The sequence below is a fragment of the Dendrobates tinctorius genome, unplaced genomic scaffold (genome assembly GCF_039654945.1).
Source record: "Dendrobates tinctorius isolate UK_male_01 unplaced genomic scaffold, ASM3965494v1 ptg000232l, whole genome shotgun sequence".
In the NCBI taxonomy this organism is placed as follows: domain Eukaryota; kingdom Metazoa; phylum Chordata; class Amphibia; order Anura; family Dendrobatidae; genus Dendrobates; species Dendrobates tinctorius.
In genome coordinates, this window is record NW_027361899.1 from 15,549,173 (window position 1) to 15,567,503 (window position 18,331).

General features: G+C 47.2%; 1 protein-coding gene across 1 annotated transcript in view; it reads left to right on the forward strand.

Moving 5' to 3' along the window:
• The window catches only part of LCLAT1 (lysocardiolipin acyltransferase 1), a 116,570-nt gene that overhangs the window by 57,240 nt on the left and 40,999 nt on the right, over positions 1–18,331 (forward strand). Inside the window, exon 5 of the mRNA XM_073556359.1 lies at positions 9,723–9,839. Coding sequence (XP_073412460.1) covers positions 9,723–9,839 — 117 coding nt within the window. The remainder of the gene's footprint in view (positions 1–9,722; positions 9,840–18,331) is intronic.

The following is an 18,331-nucleotide window of genomic DNA, read 5'->3' on the forward strand; positions in this document are numbered from 1 at the left end:
TCACTAACCCTTCATACCTAGACCAGTAATGAAGGGAGCATTGTGTTAGACTACTGTGGATTTACACTGTAACCCCTTTTTCTTATCAAGACCTAAATGATGGGGGGCTTCATACTGGACCATTAAAGAATAGACCACCAGGGAATAAAACACCAGCTTCAGTTCTTCCCTCTACACAATGGTGTGGGTATTATCGTAAACCATCAGTGACTAACATGAAAACGAATCCCGTCTAGACCCCATACACAATGGAGGACTATTATCCTGGTCCACCATGGAAAAACACCAACCCATCTGCTACCGTTGACCAACAATAAAGGGGCCATTTTTCTTGACCACTAGGCAATAGCAAACTTGGCCCACTTCTATCCTAGAACCTATACAGGGGACATGACGCCAGACCACCAGGGAATAACACACATGGCCGTCTTCTACCCTAGAACCTATGCAGGGGTCATGACTAGCCCACCAGGGAACATTAAACTAATTCATTTTCTACCCTAGACCACCAGGAAATAATGCACTTAACCCTTCATCAATGTACCAACAATGGAGGGAGCATTGTGCTAGACCACTATGGATTAGCACAGTAACCTGTTTTCTTCTCAACACTTATTTGGAGGGGGTTTTGTATTTGACCACAATAGAATGGCACACTAGCCCCTCTTCTACCCTAGACCCAATGGAGAAGGAGAAAATCAGGGAATATAACACCCAACACCTATTGTACACTAGACCACCAGGGAATAACACACCCAACACCTATTCTACACTGGACCACCAGGGAATAACACACCCAACACCTATTCTACACCAGACCACCAGGGAATAACACACCCAACACCTATTCTACACTGGACCACCAGGGAATAACACACCCAACACCTATTCTACACTGGACCACCAGGGAATAACACACCCAACACCTATTGTACACTAGACCACCAGGGAATAACACACCCAACACCTATTCTACACTGGACCACCAGGGAATAACACACCCAACACCTATTCTACACCAGACCACCAGGGAATCACACACCCAACACCTATTCTACACCAGACCACCAGGGAATAACACACCCAACACCTATTCTACACTGGACCACCAGGGAATAACACACTAGCCTCAGTTCTTTCCTCTACACAATGGGTGGGCATTATGCTCTACCACCAGGGAATAACACGTGAAACCCCTCCTTTTTTTTTTTTTTTTTTTTTTTCTTTTTTCTTGACCACCAGGGAATAACATACTTAACTCTTTTCTGCGTTAGGCCATTAATGGAGGGCCATGACCTTAGACCACCAGGGAATAACACACTTATTCCACTTCTACCCTAGAACATTTGGAGGGGGCATGACCCCAGACCACCAGGGTATATCAAACTAATTCCTTTTCTACCCTAGACCACCAAGGACTAACACACTACCCCTTCTTCTTCCGTAGACTAGCAATGAAGGTAGCATTGTGTTAGACCACTATGGTTTAATACACTAGCCCTTCTTCTATCCTACACCCAATGGAAGGGGCATTAACCTGGAAATGAGTCACCAATGCCCATTCTACCCTAGACCACCAGGGAATAACACACTAGTTTCAGTTCTTCCTTGTATACAATGGAGTGGACATTATCCTAAACCACCAGATAATAACGCTAATCTTCTACCGTTGATCAGCAAGGAGGGGGGCATTTTTCTAGACCACCAGGGAATAACACACACTTGCCTATTTTTTCCTTGGACCATAAATGGAGGGGCATTACCCTAGACCACCAGGGAATAACATGCTTATCCCTCTTCTATCCTAAAACCTATGGAGGGGGAAAATACTCTAGACCACCAGGGAACATCGGGCTAATTATTTTCTACCCAAGAACAAACAAGGTGACCCTACACCAGACCACCAGGGAATAATATACTAAACCCACTTTTCCTCTAGACCATCAATGAAGGGCACATTACCCTAGACCACCAGGAATTTGTATATTGACTCCCTTTTTGTTACCCAAGAACACGCATAAACTAAATGTTAAGTCTCTTCTACCGTACTTCACCAGTAAGGGGACCACCAAATTTTGACAATGTCCCCCTCTTCTTTCCTGGGCCATTACAGAAGTTACCCCACACCATTAGGGATCATATATTAACCCCATGGTTGCTTGTTATTCCCGTCAGCGCGTTGGCTCAGCGCTAGAGCCTCATGCCAGACCCTTAAGTGGAATGCGCGTTTTGTCGCCTCGGCTATAATTGATGTTCTTCTCGCTCCTCCAGTACACAATGTCTCTGCTCGGCCTCAGTCTGATTTATTGACTTTTTTTTTTTCTCTCTCTCCGTTTGACCGCGTGAAACCATCCGCAGTGTCCGATGCTTTTTCCTGGAATACTTCAGCCGCAGATTCATTAAAATGCGGCCAAATCTTTAAATCTGCGGCACTGAGCTATTTACAGGCAGGTTATTGTGGGCAGGATGGATATTCAACGTCACAACAGGACAGCGCGTTCCTGCCATCCCGTGCCCCTAAATCTACCGAAATGACAGCGCTATAATGACGGGAAGATAATTACTCCAGACACGATGAGCTTACGAAGAAGAGCGAGGAGGCAGAAGGCTCGAAACACAAGCCACACTACTAAACATATATAATATATGCACACATATATATCTAGGAGTGTAATATACATAGAGATCCCACATATCTCTATCAAGCACTGCTGGGTAGGTTGTGTGCCCTCTACTCCCTCGCTAGCCTCCTGAGATTTTGGCTTCATGTCCTGAGTTAACTCCTTTATTATACTCCAGAGCTGCACTCACTATTCTGCTGGTGCAGTCACTGTGTACATACATTACTGATCCTGAGTTACATCCTGTATTATACTCCAGAGCTGCACTCACTCTTCTGCTGGTGCAGTCACTGTGTACATACATTACATTACTGATCCTGAGTTACATCCTGTATTATACCCCAGAGCTGCACTCACTATTCTGCTGGTGCAGTCACTGTGTACATACATTACATTACTTATCCTGAGTTACATCCTGTATTATACCCCAGAGCTGCACTCACTATTCTGCTGGTGCAGTCACTGTGTACATACATTACATTACTGATCCTGAGTTACATCCGGTATTATACTCCAGAGCTGCACTCACTATTCTGCTGGTGCAGTCACTGTGTACATACATTACATTACTGATCCTGAGTTACATTCTGTATTATACCCCAGAGCTGCACTCACTATTCTGCTGGTGCAGTCACTGTGTACATACATTACATTACTGATCCTGAGTTACATCCTGTATTATACCCCAGAGCTGCACTCACTATTCTACTGGTGCTGTCACTGTGTACATACATTACATTACTGATCCTGAGTTACCTCCTGTATTATACTCCAGAGCTGCACTCACTATTCTGCTGGTGCAGTCACTATGTACATACATTACATTACTGATCCTGAGTTACATCCTGTATTATACCCCAGAGCTGCACTCACTATTCTACTGGTGCTGTCACTGTGTACATACATTACATTACTGATCCTGAGTTACATTCTGTATTATACCCCAGAGCTGCACTCACTATTCTGCTGGTGCAGTCACTGTGTACATACATTACATTACTGATCCTGAGTTACATTCTGTATTATACCCCAGAGCTGCACTCACTATTCTGCTGGTGCAGTCACTGTGTACATACATTACATTACTGATCCTGAGTTACATCCTTTATTATACTCCAGAGCTGCACTCACTATTCTACTGGTGCTGTCACTGTGTACATACATTACATTACTGATCCTGAGTTACCTCCTGTATTATACTCCAGAGCTGCACTCACTATTCTGCTGGTGCAGTCACTATGTACATACATTACATTACTGATCCTGAGTTACATCCTGTATTATACCCCAGAGCTGCACTCACTATTCTACTGGTGCTGTCACTGTGTACATACATTACATTACTGATTCTGAGTTACATCCTGTATTTTACTGCAGAGCTGCGCTCACTATTCTGCTGGTGCAGTCACTGTGTACATACATTACATTACTGATCCTGAGTTACATCCTGTATTATACTCCAGAGCTGCACTCACTATTCTGCTGGTGCAGTCACTGTCTACATACATTACATTACTGATCCTGAGTTACATCCTGTATTCTACTCCAGAGCTGCACTCACTATTCTGCTGGTGCAGTCACTGTCTACATACATTACATTACTGATCCTGAGTTACATCCTGTATTCTACTCCAGAGCTGCACTCACTATTCTGCATCTTTTTGTTTATTCTCTATTCTGAAAATTCGGATGTTTCATTTTGCTTTTACATATTTCTTATAATTTTTGGAGAGTGTGAATCCCTTGTGTAGACACTCTTCCTCTCTGCTAGTTGTATACACAAACAGTTGTGCTCAAAAGTTTACACACCCCGGTAGAATTTTTGCTTTCTTGGCCTTTTTTCGGTGAATATGAATGATGACACCAAACCTTTTTCCCCGCTCATGGTTAGTGGTTGGGTGAAGCCATTTATTGTCAGACTGCTGTTGCAGAGACAATCGCTATTAGAACTGACTAGTACATACGAGTACACAGTTCGCCGAGGGTGAAAAAATACAAAGACCAAGGGAATGACACCGTACAATTGAGATCTGACTCTGCAATATGCCAATGGTCGTTCAGAAATTCTCCATAGAAATATCACCGCATCTCACCCTGCAGTAGAGGAAAGCGCTCAGAAGATCAGAAAATCGGGTGTGCGAATCCCCATCCCCGGCGCGCGTTTCTCGTGGATGTTGACCTTGCTTTCTCAAATGGCGGTGTATAGAGATGGTGCTTCGAAGGACCTAAAAGTAACCGTGGCGAGTGGTCACATGGACTCATTACCCAATGGTGTTGCTCCAGCAGTGCGTGTGCACCACACCTCCAGCAAAGCTCAGCCATCAAGTCCAGACTGCGCATGCGCGCCACCAAGTTCAGTGCTCCCGGGCATACGCAGAGGATATCTAGATGACGAGCGGTGCGGTGCAAACGGAGGACGGCGTAGCTCGCACGTGCACTGCAGCGTGAGTTGGGAGCGGAGTACAGATTGTATGAAGTGGCCATGACGGTCAGTTGGCGCATGTTGTCAACAGCTCATTAACAAAGAGAAGAAGCAAATGTCAAACAATCATAAAGCCTCAGAGCCGATGAACGTCCAGACATCCCATAACTGCGCCTGTAGTGAGTGCACTGGCCGCACCACTCTCCTGACACCGTGAAGTCGCCCTCAGAGCTGTATTCGTAATTCACGTGTGCAGTTCTGTATCCGCAGACTAAGGGCAGCGCTTTTGCCATGAGTAGGAAATATTATCGGAAGGGCCGATGCCTCGTTTTCTCCAGGGAATCTTTTTCCGTCATTATTCGGAATATTTCTCTTTCCACCTGTAGAAGTAATGACCGAGAAAAGTCGTGGAAAGTTCCGATCACACCGGGGAGTAATACTGCAACGACGGACTGTGTGACGGCAGACGCCCCTGCCGGAACAATCCGAGATTAGAGTCCCCGTCCCCCAGTCATACTCATAACATACAGCTCAGCTGCTGCAGAACCTCATACTGCAAACATAACCTCAGCCACTACACGCCCCAGCTGCTGCAGAACCTCGTGGTATCTCATCCCCCGTCTATCTCTATTTTCCTGATTTTCCGTACGTCTCGCTCTTGGAGCAGGCACAGCGTTTTCCATTGATTCATGGCTGTTGGCGCAGTCGGCCATTAATCACCGTTCTCCAGTTATCAGCATTGTGCCAGAAGCAACTGCAGCTCTGAGCTCATTACAAGATGCAGTGAGCGCTCCTGCTGAATGAGGGGAGCAGCTGCCAGAACCGGCCTCTGTTAGCTGCAGTCTGTCCTGCCAAGTAATGTGGAGCGAGACGCATCGTCAGGACGCACAAATCTGTTGTTACTGAGCCAGAGTGACACCGGGCAGAGCAGAGGGGATGATGTGCAGATGTCCCTGCAGAATAGTGAGTGCAGCTCTGGGGTATAACACAGGAGGTAACTCAGGATCAGTAATGTATGTATGTACACAGTGACTGCACCAGCAGAATAGTGAGTGCAGCTCTAGGGTATAACACAGGATGTAATTCAGGATCAGTAATGTAATGTATGCACACAGTGACTGCACCAGCAGAATAGTGAGTGCAGCTCTGGGGTATAATACAGGAGGTAACTCAGGATCAGTAATGTAATGTATGTACACAGTGACTGCACCAGCAGAATAGTGAGTGCAGCTCTGGAGTATAATACAGGATGTAACTCAGGATCAGTAATGTAATGTATGTACACAGTGACGCACCAGCAGAATAGTGAGTGCAGCTCTGAGGTATAATACAGGATGTAACTCAGGATCAGTAATGTAATGTATGTACACAGTGACTGCACCAGCAGAATAGTGAGTGCAGCTCTGGAGTATAATACAGGATGTAACTCAGGATCAGTAATGTAATATATGCACACAGTGACTGCACCAGCAGAATAGTGAGTGCAGCTCTGGAGTATAATACAGGATGTAACTCAGGATCAGTAATGTAATATATGCACACAGTGACTGCACCAGCAGAATAGTGAGTGCAGCTCTGGAGTATAATACAGGATGTAACTCAGGATCAGTAATGTAATATATGCACACAGTGACTGCACCAGCAGAAAAGTGAGTGCAGCTCTGGAGTATAATACAGGATGTAACTCAGGATCAGTAATGTAATATATGCACACAGTGACTGCACCAGCAGAATAGTGAGTGCAGCTCTGGATTATAAAACAGGATGTAACTCAGAATCAGTAATGTAATGTATGTACACAGTGACTGCACCAGCAGAATAGTGAGTGCAGCTCTGGGGTATAATACAGGATGTAACTCAGGATCAGTAATGTAATGTATGTACACAGTGATTGCACCAGCAGAATAGTGAGTGCAGCTCTGGAGTATAATACAGGATGTAACTCAGAATCAGTAATGTAATGTATGTACACAGTGACTGCACCAGTAGAATAGTGAGTGCAGCTCTGGGGTATAATACAGGAGGTAACTCAGGATCAGTAATGTATGTACACAGTGACTGCACCAGCAGAATAGTGAGTGCAGCTCTGGAGTATAATACAGGATGTAACTCAGGATCAGTAATGTAATGTATGTACACAGTGACTGCACCAGTAGAATAGTGAGTGCAGCTCTGGGGTATAATACAGGAGGTAACTCAGGATCAGTAATGTATGTACACAGCGACTGCACCAGCAGAATAGTGAGTGCAGCTCTGGGGTATAATACAGGCTGTAACTCAGGATCAGTTATGTAATGTATGTACACAGTGACTGCACCAGCAGAATAGTGAGTGCAGCTCTGCAGTATAATACAGGATGTAACTCAGGATCAGTAATGTAATGTATGTACACAGCGACTACACCAGCAGAATAGTGAGTGCAGCTCTGGGGTATAATACAGGCTGTAACTCAGGATCAGTAATGTATGTACACAGTGACTGCACCAGCAGAATAGTGAGTGCAGCTCTGGGGTATAATACAGGCTGTAACTCAGGATCAGTAATGTAATGTATGTACACAGTGACTGCACCAGCAGAATAGTGAGTGCAGCTCTGCAGTATAATACAGGATGTAACTCAGGATCAGTAATGTAATGTATGTACACAGCGACTACACCAGCAGAATAGTGAGTGCAGCTCTGGGGTATAATACAGGAGGTAACTCAGGATCAGTAATGTAATGTATGTACACAGTGACTGCACCAGCAGAATAGTGAGTGCAGCTCTGGAGTATAATACAGGATGTAACTCAGGATCAGTAATGTAATGTATGTACACAGTGACGCACCAGCAGAATAGTGAGTGCAGCTCGAGGGTATAACACAGGATGTAATTCAGGATCAGTAATGTAATGTATGTACACAGTGACTGCACCAGCAGAATAGTGAGTGCAGCTCTGAGGTATAATACAGGATGTAACTCAAGATCAGTAATGTAATGTATGTACACAGTGACTGCACCAGCAGAATAGTGAGTGCAGCTCTGGAGTATAATACAGGATGTAACTCAGGATCAGTAATGTAATATATGCACACAGTGACTGCACCAGCAGAATAGTGAGTGCAGCTCTGGAGTATAATACAGGATGTAACTCAGGATCAGTAATGTAATATATGCACACAGTGACTGCACCAGCAGAATAGTGAGTGCAGCTCTGGAGTATAATACAGGATGTAACTCAGGATCAGTAATGTAATATATGCACACAGTGACTGCACCAGCAGAAAAGTGAGTGCAGCTCTGGAGTATAATACAGGATGTAACTCAGGATCAGTAATGTAATATATGCACACAGTGACTGCACCAGCAGAATAGTGAGTGCAGCTCTGGATTATAAAACAGGATGTAACTCAGAATCAGTAATGTAATGTATGTACACAGTGACTGCACCAGCAGAATAGTGAGTGCAGCTCTGGGGTATAATACAGGATGTAACTCAGGATCAGTAATGTAATGTATGTACACAGTGATTGCACCAGCAGAATAGTGAGTGCAGCTCTGGAGTATAATACAGGATGTAACTCAGAATCAGTAATGTATGTACACAGTGACTGCACCAGTAGAATAGTGAGTGCAGCTCTGGGGTATAATACAGGAGGTAACTCAGGATCAGTAATGTATGTACACAGTGACTGCACCAGCAGAATAGTGAGTGCAGCTCTGGAGTATAATACAGGATGTAACTCAGGATCAGTAATGTAATGTATGTACACAGTGACTGCACCAGTAGAATAGTGAGTGCAGCTCTGGGGTATAATACAGGAGGTAACTCAGGATCAGTAATGTATGTACACAGCGACTGCACCAGCAGAATAGTGAGTGCAGCTCTGGGGTATAATACAGGCTGTAACTCAGGATCAGTTATGTATGTACACAGTGACTGCACCAGCAGAATAGTGAGTGCAGCTCTGCAGTATAATACAGGATGTAACTCAGGATCAGTAATGTAATGTATGTACACAGCGACTACACCAGCAGAATAGTGAGTGCAGCTCTGGGGTATAATACAGGCTGTAACTCAGGATCAGTTATGTATGTACACAGTGACTGCACCAGCAGAATAGTGAGTGCAGCTCTGGAGTATAATACAGGATGTAACTCAGGATCAGTAATGTAATGTATGTACACAGCGACTGCACCAGCAGAATAGTGAGTGCAGCTCTGGGGTATAATACAGGATGTAACTCAGGATCAGTTATGTAATGTATGTACACAGCGACTGCACCAGCAGAATAGTGAGTGCAGCTCTGGGGTATAATACAGGCTGTAACTCAGGATCAGTTATGTATGTGCACAGTGACTGCACCAGCAGAATAGTGAGTGCAGCTCTGGGGTTTAATACAGGATGTAACTCAGGATCAGTAATGTAATGTATGTGCACAGTGACTGCACCAGCAGAATAGTGAGCGCAGCTCTGGAGTATAATACAAGGTTTTTATATTTTTTGCAAAAAAACGTATCAACTAAACACCCTGTTTTTGTTATCATCTTTTTACTAGCACTTGCTGTTTACTGTTATATATTTTTTACAACAGAGCATTTTTGCACGTTTGTTATACTGTTTTTTCTGTGTTTGAAGGTTTTTATATTTTGTCTGATCTGTGAAAAGATGAAATGTATTATTACTGTTTTTGTTTAAGATAACACCAAAGCTCGCAGCCATGAATTTGCTGAAAAGAATGCGCTGGAGAAGTATGAGTACGTCCTGCAGCCTCGCACTACGGGATTCACCTTCATCGTGCATCGCCTGAGAGCAGGTAATGGTCTCGTTTGCTCTTGTTGTGATGAGTGTAGTGAATACGATCACTGAGTGGAAGGATTCAGGAATCAGATGGCAGAACTAATAGCAGCAGCGCAGAGTATTTCAGGGGAGGAATGTGCAGGGCTACAATGAGGCGGTGGATGAGCGCAGACGTGAGACTGTTTTATATGTGCTCATGTTAGTGTAGAATTATTCAGATCTCGGTCCTAATATCCGTGGCGCCCCGCAGTGCGGGCAGGTGATAGGGCCGCAGTCCGCCGGTGTCCTCCCGCGTGGAGGATTGCAGCCGCTGCTTGGTCTCTGCCGTTTCTCGGTTCAGCTGCTTTGCGTATTTTTTTTCCCATGTTACATTGCCTTGAGGTTTTTCGTCTCTGCGTTTTCCCATCCCCCAAGAAGCGAGAGGTGAAGTGAATGCCGGCTCTTGTTTTTCCTTTCGGTCCAGGGATCGCATTCACTCGCTTCAGCAGAAAACTCTTTTGTTTCAATGACAACTTTCCTCCTCGGTGACTTTCGTGTGAATTCGTTTTGGATCTTAGCAGCCGCCGATCCTCGGGGGAGAAAAGACACCGAGCAGCGAACATCATTTTACTCTAAAAATAGGAGGGTAAATATAGTCCTGGGCACGAAATCTGCTTTCTAAGTCGGCGGCCGGATGGAGCGGTGACGGGGATGTATTACCAGACTCTTCTAAATGGATTAGCAACGTCATGGGAAGATAAATCCTGCGGGATCCGATTATAGAGCCTGCACCCCGGGGAAGGAAGGGCTGTCTGGGGCAGGGGCATTACCCAGGTGTGGGCCGCAGAGGATTGGTGATTGGCTGCAGTGCTGCTTGTGACCAGTAGAGGGAGCCTCATGCAATCAGAATTTGCAGCAGGACATATGTTGAGACTGATCCCCGATCCCCTGCATTGTCTTGTAAAACTTCTATTGTGCATCCTTTTTACAGTTTTCTCCACACAGACTGCAGTGTAAAGAATGGCGGTTTTCATTCTTGTTAAAACCGCATCCACGGAGCTTGGTTTTTAACCTTTTAAGGTCCTCGAAGGCGGGATGCGTCTTTGGTAGGGCAGGGAGGTGAGACCATCAGTAGCGCTCCTGATGGAGCGTGGATAAATCTGTATGTGTGTATGTATAAAGCGTAGAAATCGTAACCTGGATGAAGACCTCCATTCTTTACACTGCAGGCTACACTCCCCTAACACAACCTCTTTTTTTAACAAAGCTGCTCCTGCGCTCAGATCTCATTGTTTTACAGCCATGGCAGTCTCCGTGTTGGCTTCCCTGCCATCAGTGATGACCACCCGATCCCTCTGGTCTTGTAGGTATGACGTGGGGTGGGCAGCTTCTATAGAAGGCTGCCAGGCTTGAGAGCAGGAATTGTGCCGAGCCTCATTAATGTAGAGGAGTAGAGCCCATGATTTGTTGCAGGCTACAGAGCACTTGCATGCCGACCTTAAGCTGTCATACTTAAAGGGGATACTAAGAAGGTCCAGACCACTGCAGCCCCCGACGCACGTTTCACTTGTTTGCTTTCTCTTTTATCTATTCCCCTTTGAGAAAGCAAACACGCGAAACGCACGTCAGGGGCTGCCGGGGGGCTGCAGTGGCCTGGACCCACCATGGGTAAGCTTCTGAATGGGTGCTATGATTTGTGGTAGTACCGGCACATGGATATATCTCACTGGTTTTGTACTGATCTCCATTTAGCATTGTTCATCTGCATTAGTGATATCTAGTCACCCAGCTTTCCCAGGTCCAGCTATTTCTTGACCCTGCGTCCATCCCCTGCTTACCTTCATGTCTTATTTGTATGTACTGTTTCTGTATGGATTTTGTCTAATCTGTTTTTATTGTGATTCTCCAATATTACATGTTTGTTGTGGCTTGTTGTTGCTCCGTTTTTTTCTTCGTTTTTGATACATAAAGGGGATGTGTATTTTGTGATGTGAGCAGTGCCACTGTATGAAGCAGCAGACGCCATTGCGCCAAAATCCGTATTTTGCTCTCACCGGTAGCAGGTGGATGCCCGCCCGCCCGCCGTGGCATTATCGCAGGCATGCCATACATCACGGCAGCAGCTTGTCTCCGAGTCACAGATGATTATAGTACTTATCTGCTAACCTCACGCTCCGCCAGTCACCCGCAGACGTCAGCCGCAGAGCTTTTCTGGGACAGGTCTTGGCATACGTGAGATGACGGGAGGATGGCAGCAGCTTCTTTGGCACAAAGTCAGTCGTGAACCTTCAGATGTCGTAATCATCATCTAAGGAAAATGCAACAACTTTCCATTATACTCTTGTTTCCCAACATCTCTGCTTGGTGACAGTGAATAGAAATAATATCCCAGGCTCTGAAATCCCGCAGAGCCATTGTTACAACTGTATCATTGCTAAACCGTCTGATACATTGTAACAAACAGCCAGGACCGGACAGATCTCTGCTAATACATTGTAACAAACAGCCAGGACCGGACAGATCTCTGCTGATACATTGTGACAAACAGCCAGGACCGGACAGATCTCTGCTGATACATTGTAACAAACTGCCAGGACTAGACAGATCTCAGCTGATACATTGTAACAAATGGCCAGGACCGGACAGATCTCTGCTGATACATTGTAACAAACGGCCAGGACCGGACAGATCTCTGCTGATACATTGTAACAAACTACTAGGACCGGACAGATCTCTGCTGATACATTGTGACAAACAGCCAGGACCGGACAGATCTCAGCTGATACATTGTAACAAATGGCCAGGACTGGACAGATCTCAGCTGATACATTGTAACAAACGGCCAGGACCGGACAGATCTCTGCTGATACATTGTGACAAACAGCCAGGACCGGACAGATCTCAGCTGATACATTGTGACAAACAGCCAGGACCGGACAGATCTCAGCTGATACATTGTATCAAATGGCCAGGACTGGACAGATCTCAGCTGATACATTGTAACAAATGGCCAGGACCGGACAGATCTCTACTGATACATTGTAACAAACTGCCAGGACCGGACAGATCTCTGCTGATACATTGTAACAAACTACTAGGACCGGACAGATCTCTGCTGATACATTGTAACAAACAGCCAGGACCGGACAGATCTCTGCTGATACATTGTAACAAACTACTAGGACCGGACAGATCTCTGCTGATACATTGTAACAAACAGCCAGGACCGGACAGATCTCTGCTGATACATTGTAACAAACTGCCAGGACTGGACAGATCTCAGCTGATACATTGTAACAAATGGCCAGGACCGGACAGATCTCTGCTGATACATTGTGACAAACAGCCAGGACCGGACAGATCTCTGCTGATACATTGTAACAAACTACTAGGACCGGACAGATCTCTGCTGATACATTGTAACAAACGGCCAGGACCGGACAGATCTCTGCTGATACATTGTAACAAACTACTAGGACCGGACAGATCTCTGCTGATACATTGTAACAAACAGCCAGGACCGGACAGATCTCTGCTGATACATTGTAACAAACGGCCAGGACCGGACAGATCTCTGCTGATACATTGTAACAAACGGCCAGGACCGGACAGATCTCTGCTGATACATTGTAACAAACGACCAGGACCGGACAGATCTCTGCTGATACATTGTAAGAAACGGCCAGGACCGGACAGATCTCTGCTGATACATTGTAACAAACTGCCATTACAGGACAGATCTCTGCTGATACATTGTAACAAACGGCCAGGACCGGACAGATCTCTGCTGATACATTGTAACAAACGACCAGGACCGGACAGATCTCTGCTGATACATTGTAACAAACGGCCAGGACCGGACAGATCTCTGCTGATACATTGTAACAAACTACTAGGACCGGACAGATCTCTGCTGATACATTGTAACAAACAGCCAGGACCGGACAGATCTCTGCTGATACATTGTAACAAACGGCCAGGACCGGACAGATCTCTGCTGATACATTGTAACAAACGGCCAGGACCGGACAGATCTCTGCTGATACATTGTAACAAACGACCAGGACCGGACAGATCTCTGCTGATACATTGTAACAAACGGCCAGGACTGGACAGATCTCTGCTGAAACATTGTAACAAACTGCCATTACAGGACAGATCTCTGCTGATACATTGTAACAAACGGCCAGGACCGGACAGATCTCTGCTGATACATTGTAACAAACGACCAGGACCGGACAGATCTCTGCTGATACATTGTAACAAACGGCCAGGACCGGACAGATCTCTGCTGATACATTGTAACAAACGGCCAGGACCGGACAGATCTCTGCTGATACATTGTAACAAACGGCCAGGACCGGACAGATCTCTGCTGATACATTGTAACAAACTACTAGGACCGGACAGATCTCTGCTGATACATTGTAACAAACGGCCAGGACCGGACAGATCTCTGCTGATACATTGTAACAAACTACTAGGACCGGACAGATCTCTGCTGATACATTGTAACAAACAGCCAGGACCGGACAGATCTCTGCTGATACATTGTAACAAACGGCCAGGACCGGACAGATCTCTGCTGATACATTGTAACAAACGGCCAGGACCGGACAGATCTCTGCTGATACATTGTAACAAACGGCCAGGACCGGACAGATCTCTGCTGATACATTGTAACAAACTACTAGGACCGGACAGATCTCTGCTGATACATTGTAACAAACGGCCAGGACCGGACAGATCTCTGCTGATACATTGTAACAAACGGCCAGGACCGGACAGATCTCTGCTGATACATTGTAACAAACGGCCAGGACCGGACAGATCTCTGCTGATACATTGTAACAAACGGCCAGGACCGGACAGATCTCTGCTGAAACATTGTAACAAACTGCCATTACAGGACAGATCTCTGCTGATACATTGTAACAAACGGCCAGGACCGGACAGATCTCTGCTGATACATTGTAACAAACTGCCATTACAGGACAGATCTCTGCTGATACGTTGTAACAAACGGCCAGGACCGGACAGATCTCTGCTGATACGTTGTAACAAACGGCCAGGACCGGACAGATCTCTGCTGATACGTTGTAACAAACGGCCAGGACCGGACAGATCTCTGCTGATACATTGTAACAAACGGCCAGGACCGGACAGATCTCTGCTGATACGTTGTAACAAACGGCCAGGACCGGACAGATCTCTGCTGATACGTTGTAACAAACAGCCAGGACCGGACAGATCTCTGCTGATACATTGTAACAAACGGCCAGGACCGGACAGATCTCTGCTGATACATTGTAACAAACGGCCAGGACTGGACAGATCTCTGCTGATACATTGTAACAAACGGCCAGGACCGGACAGATCTCTGCTGATACATTGTAACAAACAGCCAGGACCGGACAGATCTCTGCTGATACATTGTAACAAACGGCCAGGACCGGACAGATCTCTGCTGATACATTGTAACAAACGGCCAGGACCGGACAGATCTCTGCTGATACATTGTAACAAACGTCCAAGACCGGACAGATCTCTGCTGATACGTTGTAACAAACAGCCAGGACCGGACAGATCTCTGCTGATACATTGTAACAAACAGCCAGGACCGGACAGATCTCTGCTGATACATTGTAACAAACGGCCAGGACCGGACAGATCTCTGCTGATACATTGTAACAAACGGCCAGGACCTGACAGATCTCTGCATCTCACAGAGGATTTTCTGGACGATTCCATTGTAACCTCAGATGTGCGGAAGACAGGGATTTTTTTTTTTAGTACTTGTGGTTCACTTAATTTTTTTTGTAGCACTGTGTCCAAAAATCATCCTGATCCACCTGTTTCATGTGAGCAGTGTGACAGATACACGGCAGAACAAGAGGTGGTGTTAGGGAAGTAAATGTGCCCCGTGTGTGTGTAAAGAGACGTTGTAAAGTAAGTTGGGGGGCTATCTCCAATCCATGAAGTGTTAGGAGATGTCATCTACTGTGGTCCCAGCAGCAGCGCCCCCTGGAATCAGGAGCTACACCCACACAAAAAAAGCATTGGCCACAGCGGCTGCCGTTTTAATAATTTGTAGTATGTCTGTACAGGAGGAGGCAGAGCGTGCACTATAACCCCGTGTCTGTACAGGAGGAGGCAGAGCGTGCACTATAACCCCATGTGTGTACAGGAGGAGGCAGAGCGTGCGCTATAACCCCGTGTCTGTACAGGAGGAGGCAGAGCGTGCGCTATAACCCCGTGTCTGTACAGGAGGAGGCAGAGCGTGCGCTATAACCCCGTGTCTGTACAGGAGGAGGCAGAGCGTGCGCTATAACCCCGTGTCTGTACAGGAGGAGGCAGAGCGTGCGCTATAACCCCGTGTCTGTACAGGAGGAGGCAGAGCGTGCGCTATAACCCCATGTGTGTACAGGAGGAGGCAGAGCGTGCGCTATAACCCTGTGTCTGTACAGGAGGAGGCAGAGCGTGCGCTATAACCCCGTGTCTGTACAGGAGGAGGCAGAGTGTGCGCTATAACCCCGTGTCTGTACAGGAGGAGGCAGAGGGTGCGCTATAACCCCGTGTCTGTACAGGAGGAGGCAGAGCGTGCGCTATAACCCTGTGTCTGTACAGGAGGAGGCAGAGCGTGCGCTATAACCCCGTGTCTGTACAGGAGGAGGCAGAGTGTGCACTATAACCCCGTGTCTGTACAGGAGGAGGCAGAGTGTGCGCTATAACCCCGTGTCTGTACAGGAGGAGGCAGAGCGTGCGCTATAACCCCGTGTCTGTACAGGAGGAGGCAGAGCGTGCGCTATAACCCCGTGTCTGTACAGGAGGAGGCAGAGCGTGCGCTATAACCCCATGTGTGTACAGGAGGAGGCAGAGCGTGCGCTATAACCCCGTGTCTGTACAGGAGGAGGCAGAGCGTGCGCTATAACCCCATGTCTGTACAGGAGGAGGCAGAGCGTGCGCTATAACCCCGTGTCTGTACAGGAGGAGGCAGAGCGTGCGCTATAACCCCGTGTCTGTACAGGAGGAGGCAGAGCGTGCGCTATAACCCCATGTGTGTACAGGAGGAGGCAGAGTGTGCGCTATAACCCTGTGTCTGTACATGATGAGGCAGAGTGTGCGCTATAACCCCATGTGTGTACAGGAGGAGGCAGAGCGTGCGCTATAACCCCGTGTCTGTACAGGAGGAGGCAGAGTGTGCTATAACCCCGTGTCTGTACAGGAGGAGGCAGAGCGTGCGCTATAACCCCGTGTCTGTACAGGAGGAGGCAGAGCGTGCGCTATAACCCCGTGTCTGTACAGGAGGAGGCAGAGCGTGCGCTATAACCCCATGTGTGTACAGGAGGAGGCAGAGCGTGCGCTATAACCCCGTGTGTGTACAGGAGGAGGCAGAGCGTGCGCTATAACCCCGTGTCTGTACAGGATGAGGCAGAGTGTGCGCTATAACCCCATGTCTGTACAGGAGGAGGCAGAGTGTGCGCTATAACCCCATGTCTGTACAGGATGAGGCAGAGTGTGCGCTATAACCCCATGTCTGTACAGGAGGAGGCAGAGCGTGTGCTATAACCCCCATGTCTGTACAGGAGGAGGCAGAGTGTGCGCTATTACCCCATGTGTGTACAGGAGGAGGCAGAGCGTGCGCTATAACCCCGTGTCTGTACAGGAGGAGGCAGAGTGTGCACTATAACCCCGTGTCTGTACAGGAGGAGGCAGAGCGTGCGCTATAACCCCATGTGTGTACAGGAGGAGGCAGAGCGTGCGCTATAACCCTGTGTCTGTACAGGAGGAGGCAGAGTGTGCGCTATAACCCCGTGTCTGTACAGGAGGAGGCAGAGTGTGCGCTATAACCCCATGTGTGTACAGGAGGAGGCAGAGTGTGCTATAACCCCATGTCTGTACAGGAGGAGGCAGAGAGTGCGCTATAATCTCATGTCTGTACAGGAGGAGGCAGAGCGTGCACTATAACCCCATGTGTGTACAGGAGGAGGCAGAGCGTGCGCTATAACCCCGTGACTGTACAGGAGGAGGCAGATTGTGCTGTTACCCCATGTCTGCACAGGAGGAGGCAGAGTGTGCGCTATAACCCCATGTGTGTACAGGAGGAGGCAGAGCGTGCGCTATAACCTCATGTCTGTACAGGAGGAGGCAGAGAGTGCGCTATAACCCCGTGTCTGTACAGGAGGAGGCAGAGCGTGCGCTATAACCCCATATCTGTACAGAAGGAGGCAGAGCGTGCGCTATAACAACATGTCTGTGCAGGAGGAGGCAGAGCGTGCGCTATAACCCCATGTGTGTACAGGAGGAGGCAGAGCGTGCGCTATAACCCTGTGTCTGTACAGGAGGAGGCAGAGTGTGCGCTATAACCCCGTGTCTGTACAGGAGGAGGCAGAGTGTGCGCTATAACCCCATGTGTGTACAGGAGGAGGCAGAGTGTGCTATAACCCCATGTCTGTACAGGAGGAGGCAGAGAGTGCGCTATAATCTCATGTCTGTACAGGAGGAGGCAGAGCGTGCACTATAACCCCA